Consider the following 25020-nt stretch of genomic DNA (forward strand, 5'->3'; position numbering starts at 1 on the left):
ACATTTAGAGCACTGTAAATGAAAATTGCTAGAGGTATAATATATGAAAGAAGGTTATGAAACATTTCTAAGTACCTTGTTCTAAATACCTTGTCCTCTCCCTCTCCCCATGTGTGGGAACTGCGACCCCTTTTTTAACATTTATGGGGAACAGGAGTGATGAGCAAACCCAGTCCCTCTGCCCTCCCGCCTCTTTATTATCTTCAAATCGATCCTGAGGTTGGTTCTGCAGAGAAGGGCTGGTGTTTGGTTAAACACACACCGGGTTGAGCAAACAGGTTGAAAATTCCCTTGGACTTTCTCACTTCCAGCACTGTCAGCCTGCCTCCAACCAAGCTCAGTTGACCAGCGAGCAGGCTTTGCTTGGCAGGCTGCTTCAGCCAGATACCTGCTTGGGGTTTGTGTCTGCTCCAAGAGGAGGACAATCAGGAGGAGGATGACGGGCTTGCAGGTAAGAGGTTGGGTGTCTGTGCTGGCTGCGGACACCCCTTCTCTGCTCACACTATTTTTTTGGAGCCTGTTTCATTGTATTGTGCCCCTTTTTTGTGGGTCAAGGTGTGTTTTTAAAGCTTTCTTCAGATAAAATATTTTGCTGTGTTTCTCCCCCTCTTCACCCCCTTTGGAAATCATTCTTGGTCAGGCTGTCCCAGCACAGAACCTCTTCATGGTGGGAGTTGTCCTTCCTCCACCCTCCATGCGCACCCCTCCTCCCAACCTGGTGCCGGGGGGGTGTTTCCCCCTCAGCCTATGAAATCTGGCTGTCAACATCTGCCCAGATGTTGCAACCCTGTCAACCATCTTCTCCAGCAGCCCAGGGGAGTGACTCCATTCAGGCCAATTTCTTAGTACCCCTTGCAGGACACCCTGGCACAGTGAGGCTCTGGCCATGCCCTTCTCTCCGAGCCCCAGCAGGGCAGCTGGTAGGAGCCTTCCCTTCCACCATTTGCCAGAGCAGGGGGGAGTTCTGGGAGAAGGATGTGGCATGGTGGGCTTGTGCCTCATGAGTAGGAATATGAGACTTTCAACCCTGAATCTCATCAGCATCTCACTGTTGTTGTGGGGGACAAGCCATTCTGGGGCCATCAGGGTGCACAAGTAATGCTGCAGCAGGCAGGAGTGGCAAGACCTCACCCCAGGACATGGTGGGTCTCAAGAGCTTGTGCAGGATCATCAGGTTTCTCCCCAGGCTTCAGGGCTGTGACTGTTACTAAGCATTTTCCTAGCCCTGGATATGCCTGGGATATGTGTATTCCTTCACCACCTTCTGTCAGGGGAAATGGCATCTTTGGCTGGGGATATTGGCCCTTGCAGCACCAGGGCAGAGCTCCGATTTGTGTGCTTTGGTTTTAGGCTGCAAAGAGGCTGTGGAGACCCAGACAGAGGGTAAGACCTACTTTGCCACAAATGCTCATCTCTGTTTCTGCATGTTTGTGTTAAACACTCTGGTTTTGACTGGACTGAGCTGATACATCTCTTGTCAAGAGACGAATATTGTTTTCCTGTGTCCTGCAGCAGGAGCTGAGTGAGAAATATATTATGCAGTGTTTGAAGAAGGGTCTTAATTATTTTACTGACTATGTGTTCAGACTTCAAATGCCTTTTTCCCATGCCTGCTGTCTAATCTGGTGAACAAAAGGTTATGGTTTATAGGTCAGAGCATGACACCCATTGCGAGCACTTTGCTTTGCATCCTGGTTATTCCAATCAATGAGCTTTGCTGAATTTTTTATGCTGTGCTGGGCTTTTATCTCTCTCATTTTATTGAAAAACTATAGAACAAAAACCAAAGTGGAGTCAGATGAATTCCTAAGGCCCTGTTGGCATAAAAATCTACAGGATCTTGAACAAAATAACAACAGTAATTAAAACCAGAAGTGAAAACAAAGAGCTACAGGGAACATTTTGTCTAACAGAGAAACCACCTGCCCAATTACCACAATAGTGTCCATGAACCTACCCAGTCTGGAGATATCTAGAACGTAGCTAGGACTCTGGAGGCCAGGCAGAGACGTAGAGGGAGGTTCCTTTGGACTACAGTCATGGTGCCACTTTATGGAGAAGGTTTGGTTTCTATCTTTCCAGATATTTTTCACCCAGGAAGGATGCTCTGGTGCAGGTGCTGGTGCAAGGGGTCATTTCCCTTGGCTTGGGGGCACCTTGTGCCACACAAACTGAGAGGGAGGACGTAGACTCAGAGGGTTGGCAGGGAGAAGGGCCATGATGTGTCTGGCCTTTTCACTGCTGCTCCTGACCAACCTGCATCAGCAGGGCTCCTGCATGGTGCTCCAGAGCCCTGGAGCATGATGACTCTGATGCTCACAGGGAGCTGCTGTAGCACAGCTCTTTTTGCAGCCCAAGTAATATTTGACACCAACCCCTATAAGCATGTACAGGAGAGAAGCCTCTCTGAGGTCTGCCACAGGGAAAGACAAAATAAAGCTGAGGGAACGAGAAAAGCCACACTGAACATCTAGGCAAAGCCCTGGAGCCACACTCAGGGTGATAAATCATCAGCAAGACATCTACCCTCCCGCAGCTGCAGTCCTGCCAATGTCTTTTTTACAGCCCTCGATGCAGTTACCTGAGAATTTTATTCTTTTTCTTGGCAAGAAAGAATTGATTTGACCAAACAATGATGCAGCAGCTTCTGCCGCCACTCTCAAGGCAGCAGGGCTATGCCACCCTCTGCAGCCCCAGTGATGTGCAGCTGAGGAAGGCAGCAGCTCTCCATCCAGGCAGTGGGAAGCTGTTTCCTGCACTGCTGCACTCGGGCAAGGTGCTGTGCAGCACCAACGTGGGCATGGAGCAGCTACTGTAACAAAATGCTTGCTGATGAGTTGGTTTTCTTTCCTTCCCCTGGCCCAGCAAGCAGAAGCAAAGGGACTTTGGGGAACATGGATGGTCAAGCCAGATGTGTAGGTCACCAGCTTTTCAGCCTGAAGGACAGGGGATGGATTTGTCACAGCAGAATCTCTGTGCCTCCTTCCCCTCTCACCCCAGCAGCGTGGCAACGTGCTGCCAAGGAGCACATGATGCTTGCCAGATACACAAACCCATCAAGGAACCACATAGACTGTCCCGTCCCAGCTCTCCACCAGCTTTAAGTTGAGCCTTTTGTAGGTGATGCTCAGAAAGCAGCCTGCACACTGCATTAAACTTCTCCTTGCTGTGCTAATGGCAGAGCCTTTCAGGCCTTGCTGGCTGTGCCTCCAGAAAATCAGTGTGTTCTCTCCTCTTCCTCCTCCTCCTCCTCCTCTTCCCCCTTTCCTCCCATTTTCACCAAGGCTGCCCTGAAGGCAAATGCCCAGACCACCTTTATGTTACTGGTAGAGGAGTATGCAGTGTGGAGGTCTCAGTTAATTCTGGAACTGCTGCAGTCCCATCAGATATTGCTGCATTTCCGTTTAAAAGAAGCAAGGGGGGAAAGAAAGAGGGGGAAAAAATGCTCCAGTACAATACATTTGCCAAGGCTGCTTAGGTGACCCGCTGCTTTGCATATCAATATGCTTCTTGCAGAACCCAGCAGAGAGCAGCTCCTAGCGATGTATGTTCATTTGCAAGATGGAGAGAAATATCCTCCCTGAACTGATGGAAACCAGGATGTTTTCAGGTTCAGGCTGAGCAGGGCTTGCAGCCAGCCTGGCTCCCCTGGGAAAGGCCTTTTCTTACAGGTCGCTGAAAGGGGCCTGAGGAAAACACATTGTTTCTCGGGAGGTTTCAAGCTTGCTCTCTTAATGTCTGCTACATTTGGAAAATTGTAAGGGGACTGCAAATTGCCCAAGGCTGAACACTCCTGGGGGGAATAATCCAGGGGCTGTATAATATTAAAAAAAAAAAAGAAAAAAACAAAAACCAAAACAACACCAGGTCTAAGGGCTTTGTCCCTCCACCTTTGACTCAGACCTGTGCCTCTCGAGGTGTCACACCACACGAAGGGAGAGTCCTGCCACTTGCCAGGGTTGCTCTGTGCAGGAGCCCGCAGGCAGCTCCTGGGGCACAGCAGCACTGCAGCGACCCCGCCACAGCAAGGGTGTGTCAGTCAAGGGCTCCTGGGTTTTGCCATCCCGGCACCGCTGTATGATGGTTGATGAGCAGCCTGGCTACTCTTGCAGTACTTAGAGGGGAGCATTAATATTTAACTCTCTTCCCAGGCCACAGGGCTGTACTGTTGATCACTGCCAAAACACCTCTGCGTTCATGCAGAGTTCAAAAGTGCTGCTTCGTGCCTTTCTATAGGATCTGAAGGGACTGTATTTACATTTCTGACAGTGCAAAGCTAAGGTCTCTGTTATTCCTTCTTCCTTTGTGTGGCTCAGGCTTGCTGTGGGGCTTTTCCCAGTGCTGCAAATCTGGGACCCACACCCACCATGTCCTGTGGCTTTTGGCCACACTCAGACCACGGCAGCTGTAGGCAGGGTAGGCATGGCAGGTCATGCACGTCTGTTCCATCCATGGGTCTCTCGGGTATTCATTGCCCTAGAGAACCAGATTATCACCCAGTAATGGATTAATTCTTACTCACTACCATGATGGATGGTTCATGCTCAACTGGACAATGCTTATTTAGGGCAAATCAGTGACATAGTTTAACTTGGCTATGTTTCCCTTCCTCCCTCCCTCATCCCATCTATGTCCTCACCCTTTCCTTGATGAACCCCGGGGATGTATCACAAGACATGTCAACCAAACAACTCCCAGTTTTATTTCCCGAGAATCAGGACTCAGTGAACAAATTTGCTAGGCTATCTGCAGATTTTGGAACATCCATGACTCAAGCAAAGTCAGACTGAACTTGAATAGTGCTAGCACACATCCATAATGTTGGTGTGCGGTTCTTCCTATCCATCACCCTGTTGTTCTTGAGTCTGACTGTATGTACAATATTTGTTTCTCAAGTAACTTCATGGTGCAGAGTGCAATCAAAATAGACATGCAGACTTAGCAGGAGAGCAAATCCTGTCTGTGCTTCCCAGCCCACCACATAGTTAGCTAATGAAGCAAATTCAGGAGCTGAGAAAATGGTCTGCAAACAGATCGCTTGAGAAAGTCTTAATGCATACAAAGAGCCTGGAAAAATGCATGGGGAAGTAATGGATGGGTTGCTTGGAGTTTTGCTTGTGTTTTCAAAATGCTGATGAGCTGTGTGGTTTATTTTACAGTACTTGTCAGGATTTGGAAATGAACATGTTTCTGAGGATCCACGCTGTCCAGGAGCTTTGCCAGAGGGACAGGTACTGAGCTTTTTTAAAGTGATTTATCAGAACGACATGGAATATAGTGAATATCTGCTCCCTGGGCTTCTTTTCATCTTAACTGTTTCCTTTCTCTCTGCCACCACGAAAATCACCAGGAACCTTCTTTATGCAAGACTGGATTAATAAGATGCTGGAAAAAATCAGAATTAAAGATTTCCATTCATACTTTCTATTTTTAAGTTACTTGTGAGCTTCCAAATTTCACCTTGGGGGTTAGGACTTGCCTAAATTACCTCTGCTCAAGAGCGGGGTTTTTTCCTAAAGGAGTCTGCAATACTAGTGGCTCAGCCACACCAAGAAGGAAGCCACTGGCTCTGGAATAAACCAAAGCAGAAGCCTGAAGCTTGGCAGAGAGACATGCTTGTGCAGGAGAGGCAGCTTTTTCAATCTCTTTAAGAATCAGGTTTGATGAAGCTGACATCCAAGCCTTTGGCCAGAGAGCAGCTTTTTTGTAGGGAAGGGACATGAAGGTCTGTAGTAACAAACTGACAGATTCATTCTTAAAGGTCACTTCTGAACATGTTTGATGAAAATAAATTATGTTGGGTCATTCTGTTTTAAAGAAAGGAATCGTGACCCATGTGGTGCTAGCCCCTTGATCTGCAGAGGCAAAAACGAAATCCTGAAGAATTAAAGCTCTCTCATCTCCCTTGCGCAGTCTTTTTCACACCAGCACACGTTTTAAGGCTGCCTGTGGCTTCCCTTGGATCTCCTGTAAATGCTTGGACTTGAATGGCAGCACCTCTTCTATGAAGACAGGCTGAGAGAGTTGGGGTAGTTTGGTCTGGAGAACAGAAGGCTCAAGGGAGACATTTTAGCACCTTCCAGTACCTAAAGGTGGCCTGCAGGAAAACTGGAGAGGGACTTTTTACAAAGGCATGTAGTGATAGGACAAGGGGGAATGGCTTCAAACTAAAAGAGAGTAGGTTTAGATATTAAGAAATTCTTCACTATGATATTGTTGAGACACTGGAACAGGTTGTCCAGAGAAGTTGTGAATGCCCCATTCCTGGAAGTGTTCAATGTCAGGTTGGATGGGGCTTTGGACAACCTGGCCTAGTGGAAGATGTCCCTGGCCATGGCAGGGTTTTGGAACTAGATGATCTTGAAGGTCCCTTTCAGCCCAGACCATTCTATAATTCTATGATTCTATGGATTAATGCTCAGTCAATCACTTGGTGCTCCTCTTCACCCTCTGTGCAAAGAGGCCAACGGGAAGCTTCACCCTTTGCTTTTCCTGAGTTCTCTGGATCTCCCCAGTTCTGATATTGTGCATGTTGTTTGCCAGCGTGGATACTAACATAAAGCACAATGACACATTAAGTGCATATATATGTCCCCCAGGTCTGCATGGCAGCCTATGATGTGCTCACAAAAAAGACAAACCACTGTGCTGGATCAGACTGATGGTTTGGCTGGCTCAGTGTCTTGCTTCTGAGGCTGGCTAGAAAAAAAAATGTAAGAAAGGGACACCATAAAACTGGAAGATCGACAGTGATGGCTACTGGTCTGATCAGGCAGTGGGCTGTGGTGAATGTGCTCCACCAGGTTTTCCAGAGTAGCATCACTTTCCAGAGGCAGACCCTGGCTGAGGTGCTCTCATCTGGCCAGAGTCTGGACTCAGTGTCCAAAGAGTTAATAAAAAAATGTGAAAATGAGCTAGACAAAAAAAATCTTCAGTCCCAGGGGTGGATTCTTTCTCCTATGCAGTATTTATAAAACTGGCATCTGCAGTAGTGCTGGCTAAGATAAAAATTCCAAGGGCTATTGATCCCCCTGCTTCCCTGTATACCTATGCCGACAAGACAGAGTTTGAGGGTTGGAAGTTACACATATTATGAGAGCTCTACTTCTTCCTTCTGCCCACCTGTTAGGGCAGTGTTTGATACTGTGTGGATGGCTGGTCCGCTCAGCTGCAGCATGATGACAGGATGCTGTACTAGATCTTGCAGGAGGGAGATTGGATAGCAAATGGTGTATGGCTGTCCCCACTGGGGTATTTCCTGCAGTTCTTGGATGCCTTTGCTTCTTCCTGATCTCAAAAAAATAGATGCTGGCCTACTTAGATCAAAATGTTTAGTTTCTTCTCTCTGAAAAGGAGGAATCTGTCCTTCAGTTATGAACTCATAAGGGCTGCTAAACCTGTGCTAGTTGTACCCACAGCTCTGCAAAGGGGAAAGTGCCCTCTTTGTACTCCAGATGAAGACTCTCACTGTGCAGAAACCCTCTGGAAAAGCAAAGGCTCCTACACAGGTCACTCAATGCTTTTGGGCAGCAAGCAGCATTGCCAGAAAGAAGCAGCATGACATCAAAACTGCTCTGGGCACCAGTTCCTTGGGCAGAGGGCAGGAGGAGAAGGGGCAGAAGGTTCAGTGCGTTCAGCTGCTGTGAGTCTTTATCAGCCCTCTGGGAAGCCAGCCAGTCACGATGCTCTGGGGCAACCTCCATGAACACTTGGTCTCAAAAAAATCTGTGCATAAAAGTGGTCTGCTTTGCAGTCTGTAAGCACTGGCAATGATTTTGTTTTCCCTGATGCTCCCATTGCTGACCCTGCCAAGCACTGCCCTTTGCAGCTTACCCTATATTGCTGCCTCAATGGCCATGCCAACTCCTTGGGGAACTTTTGTGACATGTAGGAATGGGATTTGGGGTCTGGCTGGTATCTGCATGGCATCCAGCCTCGCAGGAACAAGAAGATACAGCTACTGGGACTGAAGCACAGCCTCAGGAGAGCACACCACCCCATGGCATTGGGATGCCAGGTACCTGTTGCAGTGCTCTGCTGGAGGCTTCAGAGCCAAATCCCATGCTACTGCTTCTCATTCCTTATTTTTCCTTCTCCTCCCATTCAGAATAACCCTCAAGTCTGCCCATATGGTCTATATGCTGAACAGCTCTCGGGCTCTGCCTTCACCTGCCCCCGGCCCACCAACAAGCGAAGGTACCGTGACCCCCTGGTAGCGGGTGGGTGGTGTGGGGCACTTGGGGTGAGCCTTGGGGAGCAATGGAAAGGCTGCCTCAGTGCCACCAGTGCTTTCTGCAAGGCCAGACTGGTAAAAATCCTCTGCTATGCACTGGGAGAGGGGCAAGGACAGAAAACCACGGGAGAGGGAGAAGAAAGGCTTTGGTGGGGCAAGCAAGTTAAGAAAATGCTGAGAAAGGACCAGCCAGGATGGTTTTCTGAGCGAGGTGAGGGAAGGAAAGGATGCTCACAGAGGCCAGATGGTCCCCAGCGGGTCATGTGTGTTGTGGGAAAAAACCTCGGGATTTCAGCCCTGATGCTACTATGGAAACATCACCCTGTGACGGGCACTGGTAAGCACCTGATAGACAGTGTCAAAACCAAGCCTGTGAGCAGGACTCTCCTCCTAAGGGATGTTCCTGCACCATGACTGGGACCAGTGAGCTGCTAGTTCAGGCTGTTCCCATTTTGGGGCTGCCCAGGGGCTCAGACCAGTGCCAGGCACCCAGCATGCAGTTTAACACCTCAGAAGTACTGGGGACAGCTTGTTCCAGCCAGCAGCAAACTTCCCAGAGCTCTGTCCCGGTTGTCATGCTCTGACCATGACCAGATTGCAGAAGATGGGTTTCTCATTTTGCTTCTCCCACTGTGGCTTTTCTGTCCCTTTTGTTGTTCATTCAAATGAAAAGCAAATGCATCATCTGAGATGCCTCTGCTCTCCAGGCTGGTGCCAGCTCTCAGTGTGCGTGGGAAAGGGATGAATCATTGTTTGCCGCACGAAGATGTCCTTGATGGAATTTTTCCAGCTCTCAAGGGAGAGCTCCCTCTTCCTCTCTCCCACCCACCCAAACTGTAATCACCACTGTTAACACATCAAAGGCACTGGCAGACCTGCCTAGCTCAGGCTTTTTCCTGATTGCCTCTGCTCTCTCACCTGATTAAAAGCCCAGCTTTGGGCGTGGCTGCACCCCTGCATGGCATGCGAATGCTGGCCATGGCTGCTGGAGAGGCAGGGGCCACAAGGGGCACAGCCACAGGCACAGCAGGCAGCCAGGAGGGAGAGTGATGGCCCCAGGCAGTGACAGAGGTATGGGTGACCTCCTATAGCGGCAAGAAGCATCATATAAATATCTGGTCTTCACTGCATGGGCTTGCCAGTTGCCCTATGGGCATGACCAGCCAGGCATAGGATGCTACTCTTAGTAATCCATCCAAATTCAGATACAAGCTGTGACCTTCTGTCTCCAGAGAGCCCCTCTGTTCTTTCAGTTAGATACTGTGCTTATCCCTGTCTTGTCGAGCTGCTTTGTAGCTGTGTTTAAACAGACTATTTTTCCAACTGAGAGATTGTTGTATTTCAGCTGCAGAAAAAGCTTTATTTTTTTATATGCATACATATGTGTGTAAATGTAGACATATGTAATTATATGTAAATACACATATAGATATTTACCTATGTATAGCAGGATAGGTTTATATTTAGAACCAATAATAAAAGCCATCTCGCTGGAAATCTCTGGCTGTGAGCTGGTGTTTGATGTTTAATATTAATTTTAATATTAATATTATTGATATTTAATACACCTTTTGTTCCAGTTGCCACCAATGTAAATGTTATTTTAAGAGCTCTATCAGCCAGCAGCCACCCAGAGGTTTAACCTCTTCCTCAGGCTAATCCAGATGTTTTCCTTCTTTGTAGCTGGCTGTATCGAATCCTTCCTTCAGTCTGCCACAAACCCTTCAAACCTCTTGAGGACGGACACTTGACAAATGACTGGGATGAAATTGAACCTGACCCCAACCAGGTAACCATGCTGGAAGGAGCCCTGGCCCTGCCAGGAGGATGGTCAAATATTAAACTCACCAGGAGCACAAAGGCACTGAGCTGCAAGAGGTCTGAGGGGAGCCTTGGGATCGGGGGGTCTGGCCAACACAGGAGCAGGGCCTTGACTGCCACCTCTTCACTGTTCCTCACCTATGGGTCACCCAAGGAAGGACAGCCCACTGTGCGATGCTTGTTACTTCCCACCTCACTGGATCCTTGTGCTGCTTCCCAGCATGTCTGCAGTGTCATAGGGTTTGATCTGTGCCACCTGGAATCTCCCTTCAGGGCTCCTGTTGGCCACCTCTCAGTCTGCTTTTTCTTCTACTTCAGTGTCCCCCATCAAAAGCTCATCGTGCCCCAGCCCAGCCAGCAGAGCAGCAGCATGCCTCTGCCATCCATCCTCTCCTTCCCTGTGCTTTTGGAGAGGCTACTGGCTGCCAGCCCATTTCTCTGCAGCCCTCATGGGAAATCAAGCTCTCTTCTAGAGAGTCACACAGAGGCATGGCATTTATCTTCCTCTGTTACAGCCTTGCCATCATCTTTAATCATGATTTCTTCCCTGCCAGCCCCAGAACATTTGAGTTTGCTAATCTTCTCCTGCTGTTCTCCTCTCAGCATCATCTCATGGTCATTGGTTTTCACTCATCTCAGGTTTTGCCCTTTGATGCATCATCATTAGGTAATTTCCAGCCTCCCAGCAGCCTCACCATTTGTCTAAATATTTTCCCAGATCTGCTGGAATATGTTTTCCAACCATTGACCAAGGAGCAGTGACAGGCTCATATTTACATGTTCTTGGTGCTCCTTCACAGATGAAGCTCCAATGATTTCTGTTACCACCTCATCCATCCTTGATGCCTTTTCACAGCCCGCATCTACCATTACGGTTATTTATGATTACAGTAATTCCAAGATGCCCAGCTCTCAAGCATCTCAAGCCATTTACATGTAGTACATTTTTTACCTAAGGGAACAGCAACAAAGCTTCTGCCCACTCTCTCCCTCACCGCTTTCAATGGCAACCACCAAACCCAGAGGAGTTATTTCCTAGCAGTAAGTGGGAGCCACCTTCCTGCTTTCCTTCTCATTCGCTCTGAAGCAGAGCCAGAGACAAGGTTCTGTTTGTTGGACAAGATCTACTCTTCCCTGCAGTGCTTTTTGTCTCACCCAGCTTACTTAAGGAGCTTTCCCAATTGTCATCCATCTGAAAAGATGGCCATATGGAGGCACCTTATGCAAAGCCCATTGAAGTCAATGGAAAAAAATAGATTACCCTAGGACAAGGGCAGAATTAAAAAAGACACAGAGGTCAAAACTGAAAAGGGGACAATGATGATGAAAATATGTGGGGTGGCATCTGTGCAAGAAGTGCTGAAACAGAAGAAAGCTCTCCAGCCTGGAACAGAGATGACCTAGGGAAGCTATGATTGAGAGGCAGGGGAAAAAACAAATACCAATAACAAATGTCACAGTCAGAAAAAAGAGCATAAAGTGTGGAACATCTTGCCGGAGGATGCAGGTGGGTTCGAAGAGTGATTGGGAGATAAAACCTGAAAAGTAATAGTAAGCACAGAGGTGCTGTATCTCAGGAGCATCACAGGTCATAGAGCAAAGAAACAACACTAAAAGCTTCCCCAAGCAGCTGGTGCTGGCTGGTGCTGGCTGCTGTGTCTGTCTTGGTCGTTCTTCTGGCTCAAGACATTAATTCTTTTCTTCTTGCATCTCTAAAACCCAAATGGAGCAGAGATGCGCCAGACAAGCAGCACACAGAGCTTGTGGCTTTGCAGGTGGAAAGCCCTTGAGAGGAAAGGGACTAAACACCACTGAAAGTAAAACCTGTGGCTCAGCACCTCACTAACGTGTGTGAGGTGTCAATACCTCGCAAGAGTCACATCTGATCTGATCTTCTAGTGGATGTATTTATCACCATCCAGAAGTATGTGGCTTCTCCAGCAGCTTCTTCCCCCCCACCCAGCACCCCCTGCAGTGTGACCCTGAGCAGGCACTGGCCCAAAACTGCCAGGGTCTCCTGGGGAGGAAAAAGTGCCTCTACCCAGCAGTGAATGGGATGGGGGGAGGAAGGGATGAAGGATGGATCCAACCAGGTGACCCAGGGCTGCTGCAGCAGGGTTGGAGAGCAGAGCAGAGAGGGCCAAGCTGCAGGGCCAGGCCTGGGGTGCAACTTATTAATTAGGGATGGGCCCCTGCTTCACTCAGCTTTACCATCAGATTCTCTCACTGGGTACAGTTGCCTGTTTCCTCCCAAGGCTGGCTTTCCAGGAGAGCCTGAAAAGTTACCTGGGCACCTACATTTTGACTTGGGTTTGGAAACCTTCCATGAGGCTTGGGGGAATCCCTTTCAAATTTAGCTGAAATTCGTCATAGTCCATATTTTTTGGAGCAGCAGGCACAGACACAAAGTACTATAAACTGTTTTCTCAGGGCACCAGCCTAAAAACATGCTAAGAGAGACCACATTGGGTAGATAAAAGCAAAACAATATTCTTGAGGTTGCCCAGAGTCACAGGTACTTTCATCTGGGGTCAAGCATATCAATGCAGGGGTTATATCTGGCATCTGGCCACATCAGCATCCTCCTAATTTGGGGTGTTTGAGTTAGTCTGCACTGACCCCCTCAGTGAGGGGCTCTCAGCTGCAGCACCTCATTTCCAAGAGCTGCAAAGACCCTGAATATTACAGTAGCAGCAATAAATACTTTGGACTCCTCTGGCACCTTCTGCCAGAGGATCTCAACAGGTTTTGCAAAAAGTAATTAGTGCTGCTCATGGCTCTCCCTCACGCAGGTAGAGTTATTTCTGCTTCTTATGTGGGGAAAATGAGGTGGAGCAAACAGGAATGTTATGCTTGGGTCATGGAGGGACTGAATCATCCAGAGTGGAGTGGAGCACAGGACCATGACAATTTGGCTGTGAAAAACCAGCTCATCTGAATTTCTTTGCTCTCAATGGTGTTGTTAGTAATAGAGAGAGACACAGCTTTTAAACAGGATTTTTTTTAACTTTGGGACTCCACAGGCCTACCAACTATTTTAAAAAAATATGATTAAAAATTAAAAGGGCTCCATAAATCAAAAAATTCAAAAAAATCAGACTACCTGTAAACCAGATTATCAAGGCAAAGAGGAAGGAGAGCTGCCTCAGCCAGCAGAGGGCAGGGAAGCAGGGAGAGAACAAGGGTATGCTTTCTTTTGAATTACCACCATTTGTGTTATGATCACTGGCGTCTCTTTCTTGTTTTTTGTTTGCTGCAATCTAGCTGCGATGGAAACCTTTTGAGATTCCAAAAGCCCCTCACAATAAGACCGACTTTGTGAGCGTAAGTTGGGGGACCAGGGCATCTGGGCATCCTCCATCTCCGTTCCCCCTCAGGGGGTAGCAGGGCACATGAGATACTCAGCATTGAGATAATAGTGGTGATTTTGAAACAGCTGGGCTTGCAGAACACTCATGGGAGGGGAGAGGAGCACGGATTTCAAGCAACTGAGAGTGGACAATTTTCTTCATACCCTTTCAAGGAACTCTCAAAAAAAAAAAAAAAAGCCCCAGTCTCCAGCTCTCCCCAGATCCCTGGCTGGAAAACATCAGCTTACATGAGTTTTAAGAAATCCTTAATATATTAAAGAAAAGCCAACATATTTGACAAAAGGCTATACACAGAAATGCTGGTAGTAGTATGGGAAGTGGGGAGAAGGGATGAGCCCCAACAAAAGGGTCGGATGAGGGGAGGAAAGGGGGCTGCTCCTGCTCTCCTGCCTGCTGCTCACTCCTGATGCTTTGGATTTGCCTGCAGGGACTGTACACCTTGTGTGGTGCCGGTGAGCCCAGAGGACGCAACGGCATTGCCGTCCATATTTTTGTCTGCAACACCTCCATGATGGACAGGTCAGTGGCTGCTGCTCTGGGGGCTCGGGCTGGTCCAGGCTGGCTGCCTGCATGTGTAGGTCTGCTGCCACCATGCTTGAGTCTACCTGCTCCCACCATCACTCTCTGTATATCCCTGTGTTCCTTGTGTGCACAGGCAAAGGTGCTCACAGTGTCCGTAGCAGGTGTTTGTGAAGCAGGTTGTGCTCAATGGGCAAGCACTGGGGTAGGGGGTGGGGAGCTGCCAAGAGAAACTTGGTGGGACATGGGGGTGGATCAAGAGGAGATGTGTTGGATCCAGGTGCTCTTGTCCCAGGGACTGGAGCTGCTCCTCAGAGTTCAACACACATGCAGCTTCTGACGGGCATTGCTGCTCCTTGCAGCGGCTCATGGGGGAAATCAGCCCCACTCCTCAGTTTACAACGACTGATGTGCTCATGGCCACGAAGACACATACATGGTAGAGGTTGGAGGATGTCCTGCTTCCAGGCCAGGCACGTTAAACCTCCCTGCTTCCTTCACACCAGACATGATGTTGCATTCACTGACCTGCAGATACCATTTCTGGGGCCAAAGGGAGATCTCTGCCATGTCAGTCTCCCAGCTCAAAACTCCCCAGCTGTGGCTGTGGTGTGCACAACGGCCTGGGGCTTACACCACTTTGACCTTCCTGTTTGCCTTTTTCTTTAGATGCCTTTATAATTCAGATGGTGACTTCCTGATTGGTGAGTTGATGTTTTGGCCTTTTCTTTCCCTCACTTGGTTCTACCTCGGTTGCCACCTGCCTACCTCTTTGTTCTTCCGGAACCTTGGGCCCTACATCCAAAATTTGGAGGAGGGTTGGCTTCACCCTCATTCCATGTAGATTTGGTGGTCTGGCATCAGCTGGGCTGTTGGGCAAATTGCACTGCTCCTGTGCAGCTCAGAGAGTTCACCTCTGGGACAGACCTTAACTGTTTGAGCAGTGACCCCGCTTCCTTGGCGCAGTGCTCAGGGATCATTTCCCAATGCTCCCCAGACTGGTATTAGATACGCCACAGGCAGAGGTTTTCTGGAAATCATAAACCTCAGGATTTCTAAACAGCTTACAGTTAGATGCCTTTGTTGCTTCAGCCCAAGAGTATCTGGCACAGCAGCTTAGCTCCCACGCTCTGCCAGCCTCAGGCAACCAGACTACCACGGTGAGTGTGGAGATTGGCACATAAAATCCGTACATTCTGAAAAATATTCTGAGCGGTATCAGAAGCCAGATATTTGCTTGTATCTTTCTTGACCAAGGGACGGGAATGCCTTCAGGTCACCCACAGGAACATTTCTCCCATCAAACAGCTATTAAATTGTTCTTGCTTACTTCCCTCACTACCATGAAGTAGAAGTGCCAGGGCAGGTTTTGTAAATCTGCTAGTTTTTCAAGTCAAAATTTGAGCTCTTCTGTGCCAGGACAGTCATAGAAAATAATGTGGATGTCAGCAAAGCATTGTTTCTACCCTCAGGAAAAAGTTATTCCCAGACATCTCACACTGCCACAGCCATGACAAGGATGGGTGTCTGCACTGTTTTATGTGAAGATCATGAGACAGACAGGTGTGACCCCAAATATATCAAGTCCCATTTATTTAGACTGTGGTGTAAACCTCATATCAAAGGGCCACAAGGTGATGGCCCACACAGGTACCTTCTGTGCTGTGGGGATGATGGGGCTGGTCTGGAAGCTTTCACTCCAGTGCAGGCATCTCAGCTGCAAAGCTCTGCATGGGAGCCTGGACCCATTGTGTAGCTCTGTCAGAAAGAGCCCATTGCTCTTCCTTGGAGCCTGGTGCTCTGGCAGGGACAGAGAAGGTGCCAGTCACTTCGTTACTTCAGCTCCTCTGCCTGCATTTTGTTTCCACAGTGCCCCAGCAAGGAAAACTGCTCATCACAACCGAGTTTGGGAAGATGCTAGTGGAGCCCAACGAAATCTGTGTCATCCAGGTAAGGACTGACTGTGCCTTGCCTGTGGCTCAGAGCCAGACATTGGAGCAAGCCAACTCCTGCACTCAGCTGCTTGTGGTTTGTCAGCAAAGTCCTCAGAGGATCCTAGTGTCTTCCTTTGTTTTCCAGCAAGGAATGCGTTTCAGTGTGGAGGTGTTTGGAGAGACCAGAGGCTACATTCTGGAGGTGTACGGGGCACATTTTGAGCTGCCTGACCTGGGACCCATCGGTAACAATCTCCTGTTAGACCTACAGTGAATTTCATAGGGACAGGCATGAATTGCAAGCCCAAATCCATCCTTTTATATCCTATGTAATACATCCCCCCATGCATATACTCCTTCACAATGATGGTTTCCAACCCAGCACTATTAGTCCCCAGCAGAGCAAGCATTCCTGAAAAAATGTGACAGCCTAGTTGTCCCAAGATTCCCCTGGCACCAAAGGCACTATTTATATCCTACCCTTTTGTCTACTTTCTCTTTTCCCTTCTGGCCTGAGTGTCCCCATCTGCTGGCTCAGAACCTATTCCTACTGAAAGAAACTCAAAAGGTCATCGCCACTGATGCCTCTTACTTACAGACAAGGCATCAACTGGAGTAATAGGAGAGAATTTATGTGGCAAAAAGAAAGGCAGATTTCAGAGGCAACAGATATTCTTGAAGCCCTGCTTAAGATTTAATCAAGTGGGTTTTTCCCCCCCACCTCTTTTAACAGAGGCAGCTTGGAATTCTAGAGTGCCTTAGTGCCAGAAGCTGCTCCCCTTGGAGAATTAGAAACCAATAAAATGAGCAGCAGAGGGCTCAGATCAGCAACACATTCACATCTCAGTGTTGTGCTGCCAGGGCCGATCTGCTTTCAGTGAGTGCAGGTCTAGCTCTCATAAATCACAGATCCTCTCTGTCAGCTGCCTCCTGCTCTGTGCATTGCCACAGATCTTGAAGGCACAGCCTCTTGCTGCCATGACAAAGATATTGTGAGGGGGCACAGCATCTGAAGCCCCAACACCCACGTTGTGATTTCCCGGCCAGCTTTCTGGCAGTGCTCAACTCAGGTTATGTCACCTTCCTTGTCCCTGGAGTGCTTGCCTCCAAATTTATCTTGCTGAGAAAAATGCCTCCTGGTTACTGCTACTAAGATTGTCTCAGTGAAAGGAAGTGAAACTGCTCTTGTAACAGCTAAAATAACTACATAACCAGCTCCAATAGTTCTTCACTTTTCAGACAGGTGTTTTGGGCTTGGTTGTTTTTCATTTTAAGTTGGATTGGGATTTTTTTCCCCACTTGACTGAGCTTGTTTCATAACTCAGTGTGATTTAAAAGACTGGCCATGCTTCAAGTAAACTAGATGTTACCTATCAGTAACAAGCTTGGCATGACACATCTGCATTCAGGGGGCATTTGCAAACATCTCATGGCCGTGGCGAAACAGAAGCTGGTCATTTTTGCAATAGAGAACCAACCCAACTTGCAGCTGTTTAATGGGACCTCATTTGAGCATCTCTCCCGTATGACATGCTGGGCACATCTTTTCCACATGGAGCCTACAGTGACTTTTCAGCAGCTTGCCTTTCAGCTGCAGATTTCTGCCTTCACCCACTTATTGTGGTCTGTGCCTGCTCCACTCTATTATTGATATGGTTGCCCTAGCCTGTTTGTAACAAGTTTTCCCATTAGCTAGTTTTTCAGACACAGTTGGACTGGCTTTGATGGGATTTTTTTTTTTTGGTCTCCAGAAGGTAGGACTCTATTATAAGGTTTACTTTCTGGAGAAAAGAAAAAGGGTGCACTTGCCTGTAAACCTTTTCAGGAGGTGGTAATTATAAGAGCTCCTCTTCTCACCACCTACCTGCCTTCCCCTCAGAGACCAAAATCCTTTGTATTTCACTCTTACTTTATTTTAACTTCACTTTTCACTTGTAAAAAGTGACAGCTGGAGAAAAGCAATGACTGCTAAACCTTAGCAGCAGGTAGTAATGTCTGCATTTTTATCCAAGAAATTCAAAACTACTTTATAACAATAATACTAACGAGAGGAAGAAGAATGCTACAGTATCCATATGGTGTTTTGCACTTTGAAAATGCACTCCTCACACTGAGCAACCCCCCAGTATGCCCAGAGTCTGTAGGTATCACTATTTTATTACACATTTTGTAAGTATTCAGAAATGTATTTGGCCCCCTCACGACATGGCTCATAATTTTTGCATGGCTAAGCATCCAATCAGCAGGATGTCCAGGAACAGAGAGCAATTCACCCTCTGTTTTTCACTTAATTCCTAGTTCTTACATGCATTTAAATGAGGATGATGTACTAATCTCATTCAGAAGGCAACTAGGGGAGACCGGTCTTAGTCACAAAAGGGACTTAAATGCTAGGATGTATTACAATTACCTACTCGTAGGAGCACAAGTACATGACTATTTCTGGTTTTGTGGTGGGCCAAGAAGCAATAAGGTCATTCACAATGCAGAAGGGCACCCACAAAGCCAGGAAATTGTACCAGTCTCTCACTTTGCTACCAGGTTGCTCAAAGAGCTCTGGCATCTCTCCTTCTTTCCCAGGAGCCAATGGCCTGGCCAACCCACGTGACTTCTTGGTGCCCGTCGCATGGTATGAGGACCGCCAAGTGCCGGGGGGATACACGGTGATCAGCAAATACCAGGGCAAGCTGTTTGCAGCCCAGCAGGTGAGGATGCCCTGGGACAACAGGTAACACTGAAACTCAGTGCCAGTGCATGGCCTGAGATATGCAGCTGAGTAGCGTGGATGTAGTCTCAGGAGGTCCTTCTGAGCTTTATGGAATAGAACTGATCCCTTGTCTTCTTGTGTCATTCATCTTCCCACCTGGGGAAAAAGTGTTAGTGAAGACTCGGTTGCCCAAAGACCCAGTGATGTTCTTTGCCTCACTGTTTCCATACGTTCATAGTGGCAGAGAAGAAAAAAGGAGCTGGGGATGTGAAAAGCCAAAATTTTCTAACCAGACAGCCAGTGTTGCAGCTTGCCTTGTCCAAGCACTGCCTGGGCATCAGAAACCCTCTGAGACCAAACCTCAGAGGGAGAGCTGAGACTCACCAAGTGGAAATGCTGAGGAAAACTCCCATCCTCACAGTGTCGAGCTGTGCCCAAAGGGCTGCCAGTGTACCTCTCATTGGCACTAAACCCATTTTTCATTTGGGAAAGAGCTGTGTCCTGCATATGTGCAGCATGTTGGAAGTCTGTGTGTGGTAACCTTCTTTCTGTCTCTTTGCTTTGGTAGGATTTCTCCCCCTTCAATGTTGTAGCTTGGCATGGGAACTACACGCCGTACAAATACCATCTGGAAAAATTCATGGTCATTAATGCTGTTGCTTTTGATCATGCGGTAAGTTCTGGAGCTGGGCAAGGCAAAGCATTTGTGGCTACCACTCCATCCAAACCCGCCCTGAGTTCCAAGGGCTCAGTGCCTCTTAAAAAATACATTGTGCTCTAAGAAACAGTGTGAAATCTCTTGTGCTGCTTTCCCTGAGCCCAAATCAAGCTCTTGTAGAGCAAGACTTGTGGTGCAAAGACATAACTGGAGATTGATCAGCTTCTTAAACAGCTCTATACAGCTTAGCATAGAATTTCTGTGCCCTGGAGGAGGGATGAATATTGAAGCCAACATATACCGTGCAACTCAGCAAAAAGGCTGTTGCTTCAAATTCTTGCCTTGATTTATTTCTTGCAATTGGACAGACTCCTTCCCTGGATCCTCTGAGTCCAGCACAGAAATTAATTTGAAGAGCTGGCAGCTTTCATTGTTATAATTTCTAGATCTTATGGAAAATAACTAAAGCCAAAACTAATGTGAGCAGCCCATCTAAAAAGGAAACCAGCCCAGTGGGAGAGGTGCCCAGAGCAATGCAAGTGGGTGTGCAAGGAGATTGGAGCATTTCTAGGGAGAAAACCAACAGACAGTATTGTTTAAACTCCAGAAAAACCTGCCAGGAGAAGGATGGTTTTGGGATCAAATCCCAGAAAATCACTTTACTGGACTAGAGACTTCCACGAGCCAAAATTTCTTCTCCCTATTGGTAAACTAACAGGGCCATGAGGCTAAATGCCTCCAGTAGAATGGTGCTGTCCCCTGTAACTGTCTAAGCAAAAGGTGTGGTTTGGTGGTAGGAGAAGTGCTGGAGACTGCTCCTGGAATTGCAGTACCTTATCTTGCAGGGCTGTTCACTCCCTGCATCTGGTCCTCCAGCTATGAGGGCATCATGGCCAGGATGGGGAAGGATCTCCAGCACTCAAAGGAAGAACCATCCAGTCCAATCTCTTGTCCCCCATATTCAGCATGGGATTGAGATGCTGGGTGCTGTCCCACGGGGCCCCAGATCTCCTCTGTAACACCAGGTGCAGGTAGAAAAAGTATTTTGGCAAGGGAGAGGTGCAATCAGTCATGTTTACCACCTGGATGACATGAGTAGACAGCTCTGAGCCCTGCTTTGTTTCATGCTTTTTGCTTTGGGGTTTTTTTTCAGGATCCTTCTATCTTCACTGTCCTGACAGCCAAGACAACCCGTGCTGGAGTGGCACTCGCTGACTTTGTCATATTCCCCCCGCGATGGGGGGTAGCTAACAACACCTTCCGTCCACCATACTACCACCGTACGTCTGCTCAGTGTGCTTGAGCTCAGCACTACAGAAAAAAAACAAGCCTCCATTTATCTAAGAGCATATGCAGGGAAGTAGCAGTCTGATTTGTTGCCCTTGGTTCAATTAGTCAGCTTCTTGGAGTCAGTCAGTCAGTCCTCCCTGGAAAATGAACAAATCCAAAGATGTGCCTATTTAGAGCATCTCATGAAAACTCAGAGGCGATGGGCTCATTGTGTCTACATAGATGGATGTGTCTGTACTCGAGGGGGTCCCAGAGAGACCAGGTGCATATTGAACTTGGCATGGTACAAATGCGTCAGATATTGTCCTGTCATCCAGCCATGAATTGCTTAATATCTCACTAGAGGACATAGATAAAGAACAGGGGAAAGGAAAATATTGTGTTACAAGTGGTGAGAAGCACAGAGGGGTGTAAAGCTGGCACTTGTGTGGTGAGATCAGAGTTACAGCGAAGGAGTGACTTGGCTCTCCTGAGCCCTTCATCACCACCTGCACAGTGATGGAGGTACTGCTGCCATTTAAGAAGACAGTGATCAGGAACAGGGCTCTTTCTCAGGCAGGGCACTGGATGATGGTTTTGGGATTTAGTTGCCATCACCAGAGCAGGTTTGGTTTTGGCAGTTTCTTGGCTTCTTCTTGGCAGAGCATGGCAACATGTTGCATTGAATGGGTGCTAGAAATCCAGTTCCCCACATGGAACTTTCCAGTGTGAGGATGAGGCACGCTGCTCTGTGAGACTCAGGGGCAAAGCTTGGCCACCCTGCACCCCTTCTGTCAACAGCTAAGAGGCCCCATCTCAGGAGATATCAAGTGGCCATACTGTGGTCACTTTGAAGTACTGCGAGGCTTTCTGCACACTTACTAACCACAGTTTAACAGCCAGCTCCTCCTGTTACTTAGACTACTTCCAAGCATCTTGGAGGCTGGCAGAATTAATAGCACTTGGAAGCACAGTAGATGCACCTGTGCAGCCAGCTTAGTAAATCCCACAAAGTCCTGTCCTGTCATTCTGATTTCATTTGCAATAATGAGGGAGACATGCAAACATGTCTCCTGACTAGTTGGTATAGTGCCAATTAACTTTTATTAGATGCCAAGAGGTGAGACGCTGCTGGTTAACCATGATGAAGTTGCTGCTCATCAGCAAAGCTGTGCTAACTTTATGCAGATGCATTGTGAACCATAACAAATATGAAGTTGTTCAACCTTGCTTTGTCTGTGTTAAAACCAGCTGAAATAACTCTCCTTCTCTTGTCCATGTTGTGATGATCTAAGAGTACTTATGCAGACAGCTACCACAGCTACTCACTTGACCACAGTACCTTAGCCACAGGCTTCAGCACTAAATTCATGATGAGCAAGTTGGTTGTCTGCTCTATCCCAGCCATGGAGGGGAAGAGCTTGAGCTGGTAGGGCAGACATGGTGATAAGTCAGTTATCAAGACACTGCACATCTTAGTTCCCTCTGAATTTAGTGCCATGATGAGAATCTTGTACCACAAAGAGAGTTGTAACAGGACTGAGCAAGTCTGGGGTAGTGGAATATTTAGCACAAGTTCAACGCTGCTGAAGACTGCCCTCTGCATATATTGTACAAGAGGCCTATTTTGTGGAAAGCCTGTGTTCAGAGAATTTTGGTGCACCCAAGAGTCATGGGTTTTGTCTTGCCTTAGCTTTGCCCCAAGTATAAGTATAGCAGTGGTGGTCCAAAAATATTCCTCCATACACCATAACAATTTCACATACAAAGGTGGCTGTACAGCTTATAAATACTGACTTCTTTTGGCCACCTTTACATCCTCAAAGGCTGTGAATTACTCTGTGTACTTTGGAACACAGGCCGAAAAATATCTGATGCAGTTTTTATACCACAGGCATATACTACCTCTTTGTCTGAGGGAACGCTTATGTGATTCTCATGGGGGATCTAATACCTAATAGCCACTAAAGGATTTTAACTTCACAACAGCCTGCTTGTAGAGACAGCACTATTTTACTGTTAGGGATTAAAGGCACACGTAAGTCATTGGGGGTCACACAGGAAATCTGCAAAAGAATAAGAAACTGGACTCAGCTCATCTCTTAAGTTCCAGCCTGGTTTCCTACTCACCTGCCCACTCTTCCTAAGAGATATTAAAAGTCCTGTTGCAGACACATTGATGATCCAGCTCCTAGGGTCTGTACTGCAGTCTAAATGTGCCAAGCACAGTACATGAGTGGTTTCAATGAAAAGCTTGTAACAATCCAGTTTTACATGAGACACTGACAACTTGGGATGAAAATTAATGAATGTTTGCATACATATGTAGGCCAACTCTTCTTTGAGCTAAATTAGTTTTGTTGTTAAACATTTCAGACCCTGGATTGTACTTAACAAAGACAGAACTAGTGGTTAAGAAGGTCTATATATAACACAGCTACAGAAGCATGTCCTGGTTTTGCAAAAACTGACTGCTAAGCAGAAAGCTGCCATATTGTTTAGTCACATCAGGTCTACTAAAGCTGAAAGCTTTGGAAGGCAGCTGTTAAAGTACTTTCCTTACAGGGAGCCTAACTCAGTAAGTACTGAATTATTAGATATAGCCATCCTTACCTAAGTTAGCGTTACTAACTTAGATTAGTGTTACTAAAGTATATTACTCCATTTGTTTCAGAGGGTCTTCTTAAAGAAGAAGACCTTCCTTATGGAAAGGCAGAATCCGGTTCCTTGCCTTTGGGCACACAGTGGCTGTAGTAAGATAGGTAGATACTGCATGAATCAAAAGCATAAGCTAGTCAAGCGTCTGCTGCACTGGAGGTGGTAGAAGAGTATCAAACAAAATAATTTCATGCTTATAACCTGGGACAGCAGAAGAGGCTCTCTCACCAGGCAGGCATTTTGTGTTTGTAGCACAGGGATGATTATACAGAACTTCCTTTCCTGCACTTTAAGATCTCTAATCCAAGTGTGTAAAACTGGGTTACACCATGCAGTCCATATGCAGGTGTAGTACTTAAAAAGCTCAAGGTGGTAAGAAAAACACAGGTCTACCTGTGCATCAATCATTTGGGGATTGATGGAACCACCTTCATTAGGGTGATTCATAATGAAGAAACAGCCTTCATTAAGGAGCTCTGTTTCTGAATCCAGATAATAAAATACTGTACAGCTTTAAAAGCACTGCCTGTAGAATCCCTGATGTCCCCTCACATGATACCCTTCTAAGGAACTTCCACTCCACCCTCAACCTGGCCCAGCTAAGCTCATGGGTTTCAAGGAGTTCACAGCATAGCTGTGATCCCTCCCAGTCACACTTCTTTGCAAACTCTTCTCTTTGCCTCCAGGGAACTGCATGAGTGAGTTCATGGGGCTCATCAAGGGCCACTATGAAGCAAAGGAGGAAGGCTTCCAGCCTGGAGGCGGCAGCTTGCACAGCATGATGACCCCTCATGGGCCGGATGCCGACTGTTTTGAGAAGGCGAGTAAAGCCAAGCTGGAGCCTGAGAGGGTTGCAGACGGGACCATGGTAAGGAGCCAAAGGAGCTAGTAAGACTTTGAATACAGCTTGGCATAGTGCCACTCTTAAACTACAGCCTAGTACTGTAGCATTTTGGCAAGCTGGAAAAGTACTTGGACCCAAGTGCTGCAGCATTCACCTCCCTTACTGATCAGCACCATTCAACTCCCAGGAGCTCCCCTGGAGACATACGATGGCAAGCGGCTTTGATCATCTGCCCATGTAAATTGTTGCCTGTGCAGGAAGCTGGGAATTTTCAGACTGATTAATTGAATTTTTGGACAAAGAAGCAAACCCCTTGACTGTCCTCCTGTCTCTACCCCTAAAATCTAATGATGATTATCAACAGACCTTGAACTAGAGCTTTTGGAAGAACATGGCTTGTCTGGGCGTGCAGGGAGTCCAAAGTCACTCCTGAGACGTGACTAATACCAGCATTGCAATGCCAGATAAGATCTTTCTTCCCCTGGGTTGATCAGGTTGGAGACAGAGCCTGGTTGCATACAAATCCTGTTTGTGGCAGAGCAGACACCTTGCCTGGATTTAAGCTCTCCCTCTCCTGCCCTAATCTACCTTCCCTCTTCCCAACAGGCCTTCATGTTCGAATCATCCCTCAGCCTTGCTGTCACCAAGTGGGGCCTCCAGACCTCCAACCGCCTAGATAAAAACTACTACAAGTGCTGGGAACCTCTGAAAAGCCATTTCAACCCTAAATGCAAGTAAAGAGAAGGCGCTTGCTGCTTGCAACACATGAGTGAAGGCAGGGAAATCCAGCATACCTACGTGTGATGGCACAGTCAACTCGGGCAATGCCGAGTGCCCTAGCACAGAACGGCACTTCCAGCAGCCACCGAGCCACGAAAATGATCATCCCTATGTAACTTGGGAAATGCAGCAAAAGAACACCATTATTCTTAACTTTCAAGTATCCAATTAAAGCTTTCCTGGTGACACACTGAAGCTGAAGTACTTGCGTGTCTCTCACCATACA

General features: G+C 47.4%; 1 protein-coding gene across 1 annotated transcript; it reads left to right on the forward strand.

The window, feature by feature from the left end:
- Positions 1–284: 284 nt before the first annotated feature.
- On the forward strand, positions 285–24989 carry HGD (homogentisate 1,2-dioxygenase). The gene is made up of 14 exons (XM_051779969.1): positions 285–451; positions 5160–5231; positions 8108–8196; positions 9917–10022; positions 13319–13378; positions 13853–13944; positions 14614–14648; positions 15815–15894; positions 16024–16123; positions 18459–18583; positions 19154–19258; positions 20397–20523; positions 23857–24038; positions 24621–24989. The coding sequence occupies exons 1-14, from the start codon at positions 437–439 to the stop codon at positions 24750–24752; spliced, it is 1320 nt and encodes a 439-aa protein (XP_051635929.1). The 5' UTR covers positions 285–436; the 3' UTR covers positions 24753–24989.
- Positions 24990–25020: the final 31 nt, after the last annotated feature.

The sequence above is a fragment of the Manacus candei genome, unplaced genomic scaffold, assembly GCF_025592945.1.
Source record: "Manacus candei isolate 608988 ecotype Guabito, Panama unplaced genomic scaffold, ASM2559294v1 h1tg000014l, whole genome shotgun sequence".
NCBI lineage: Eukaryota > Metazoa > Chordata > Aves > Passeriformes > Pipridae > Manacus > Manacus candei.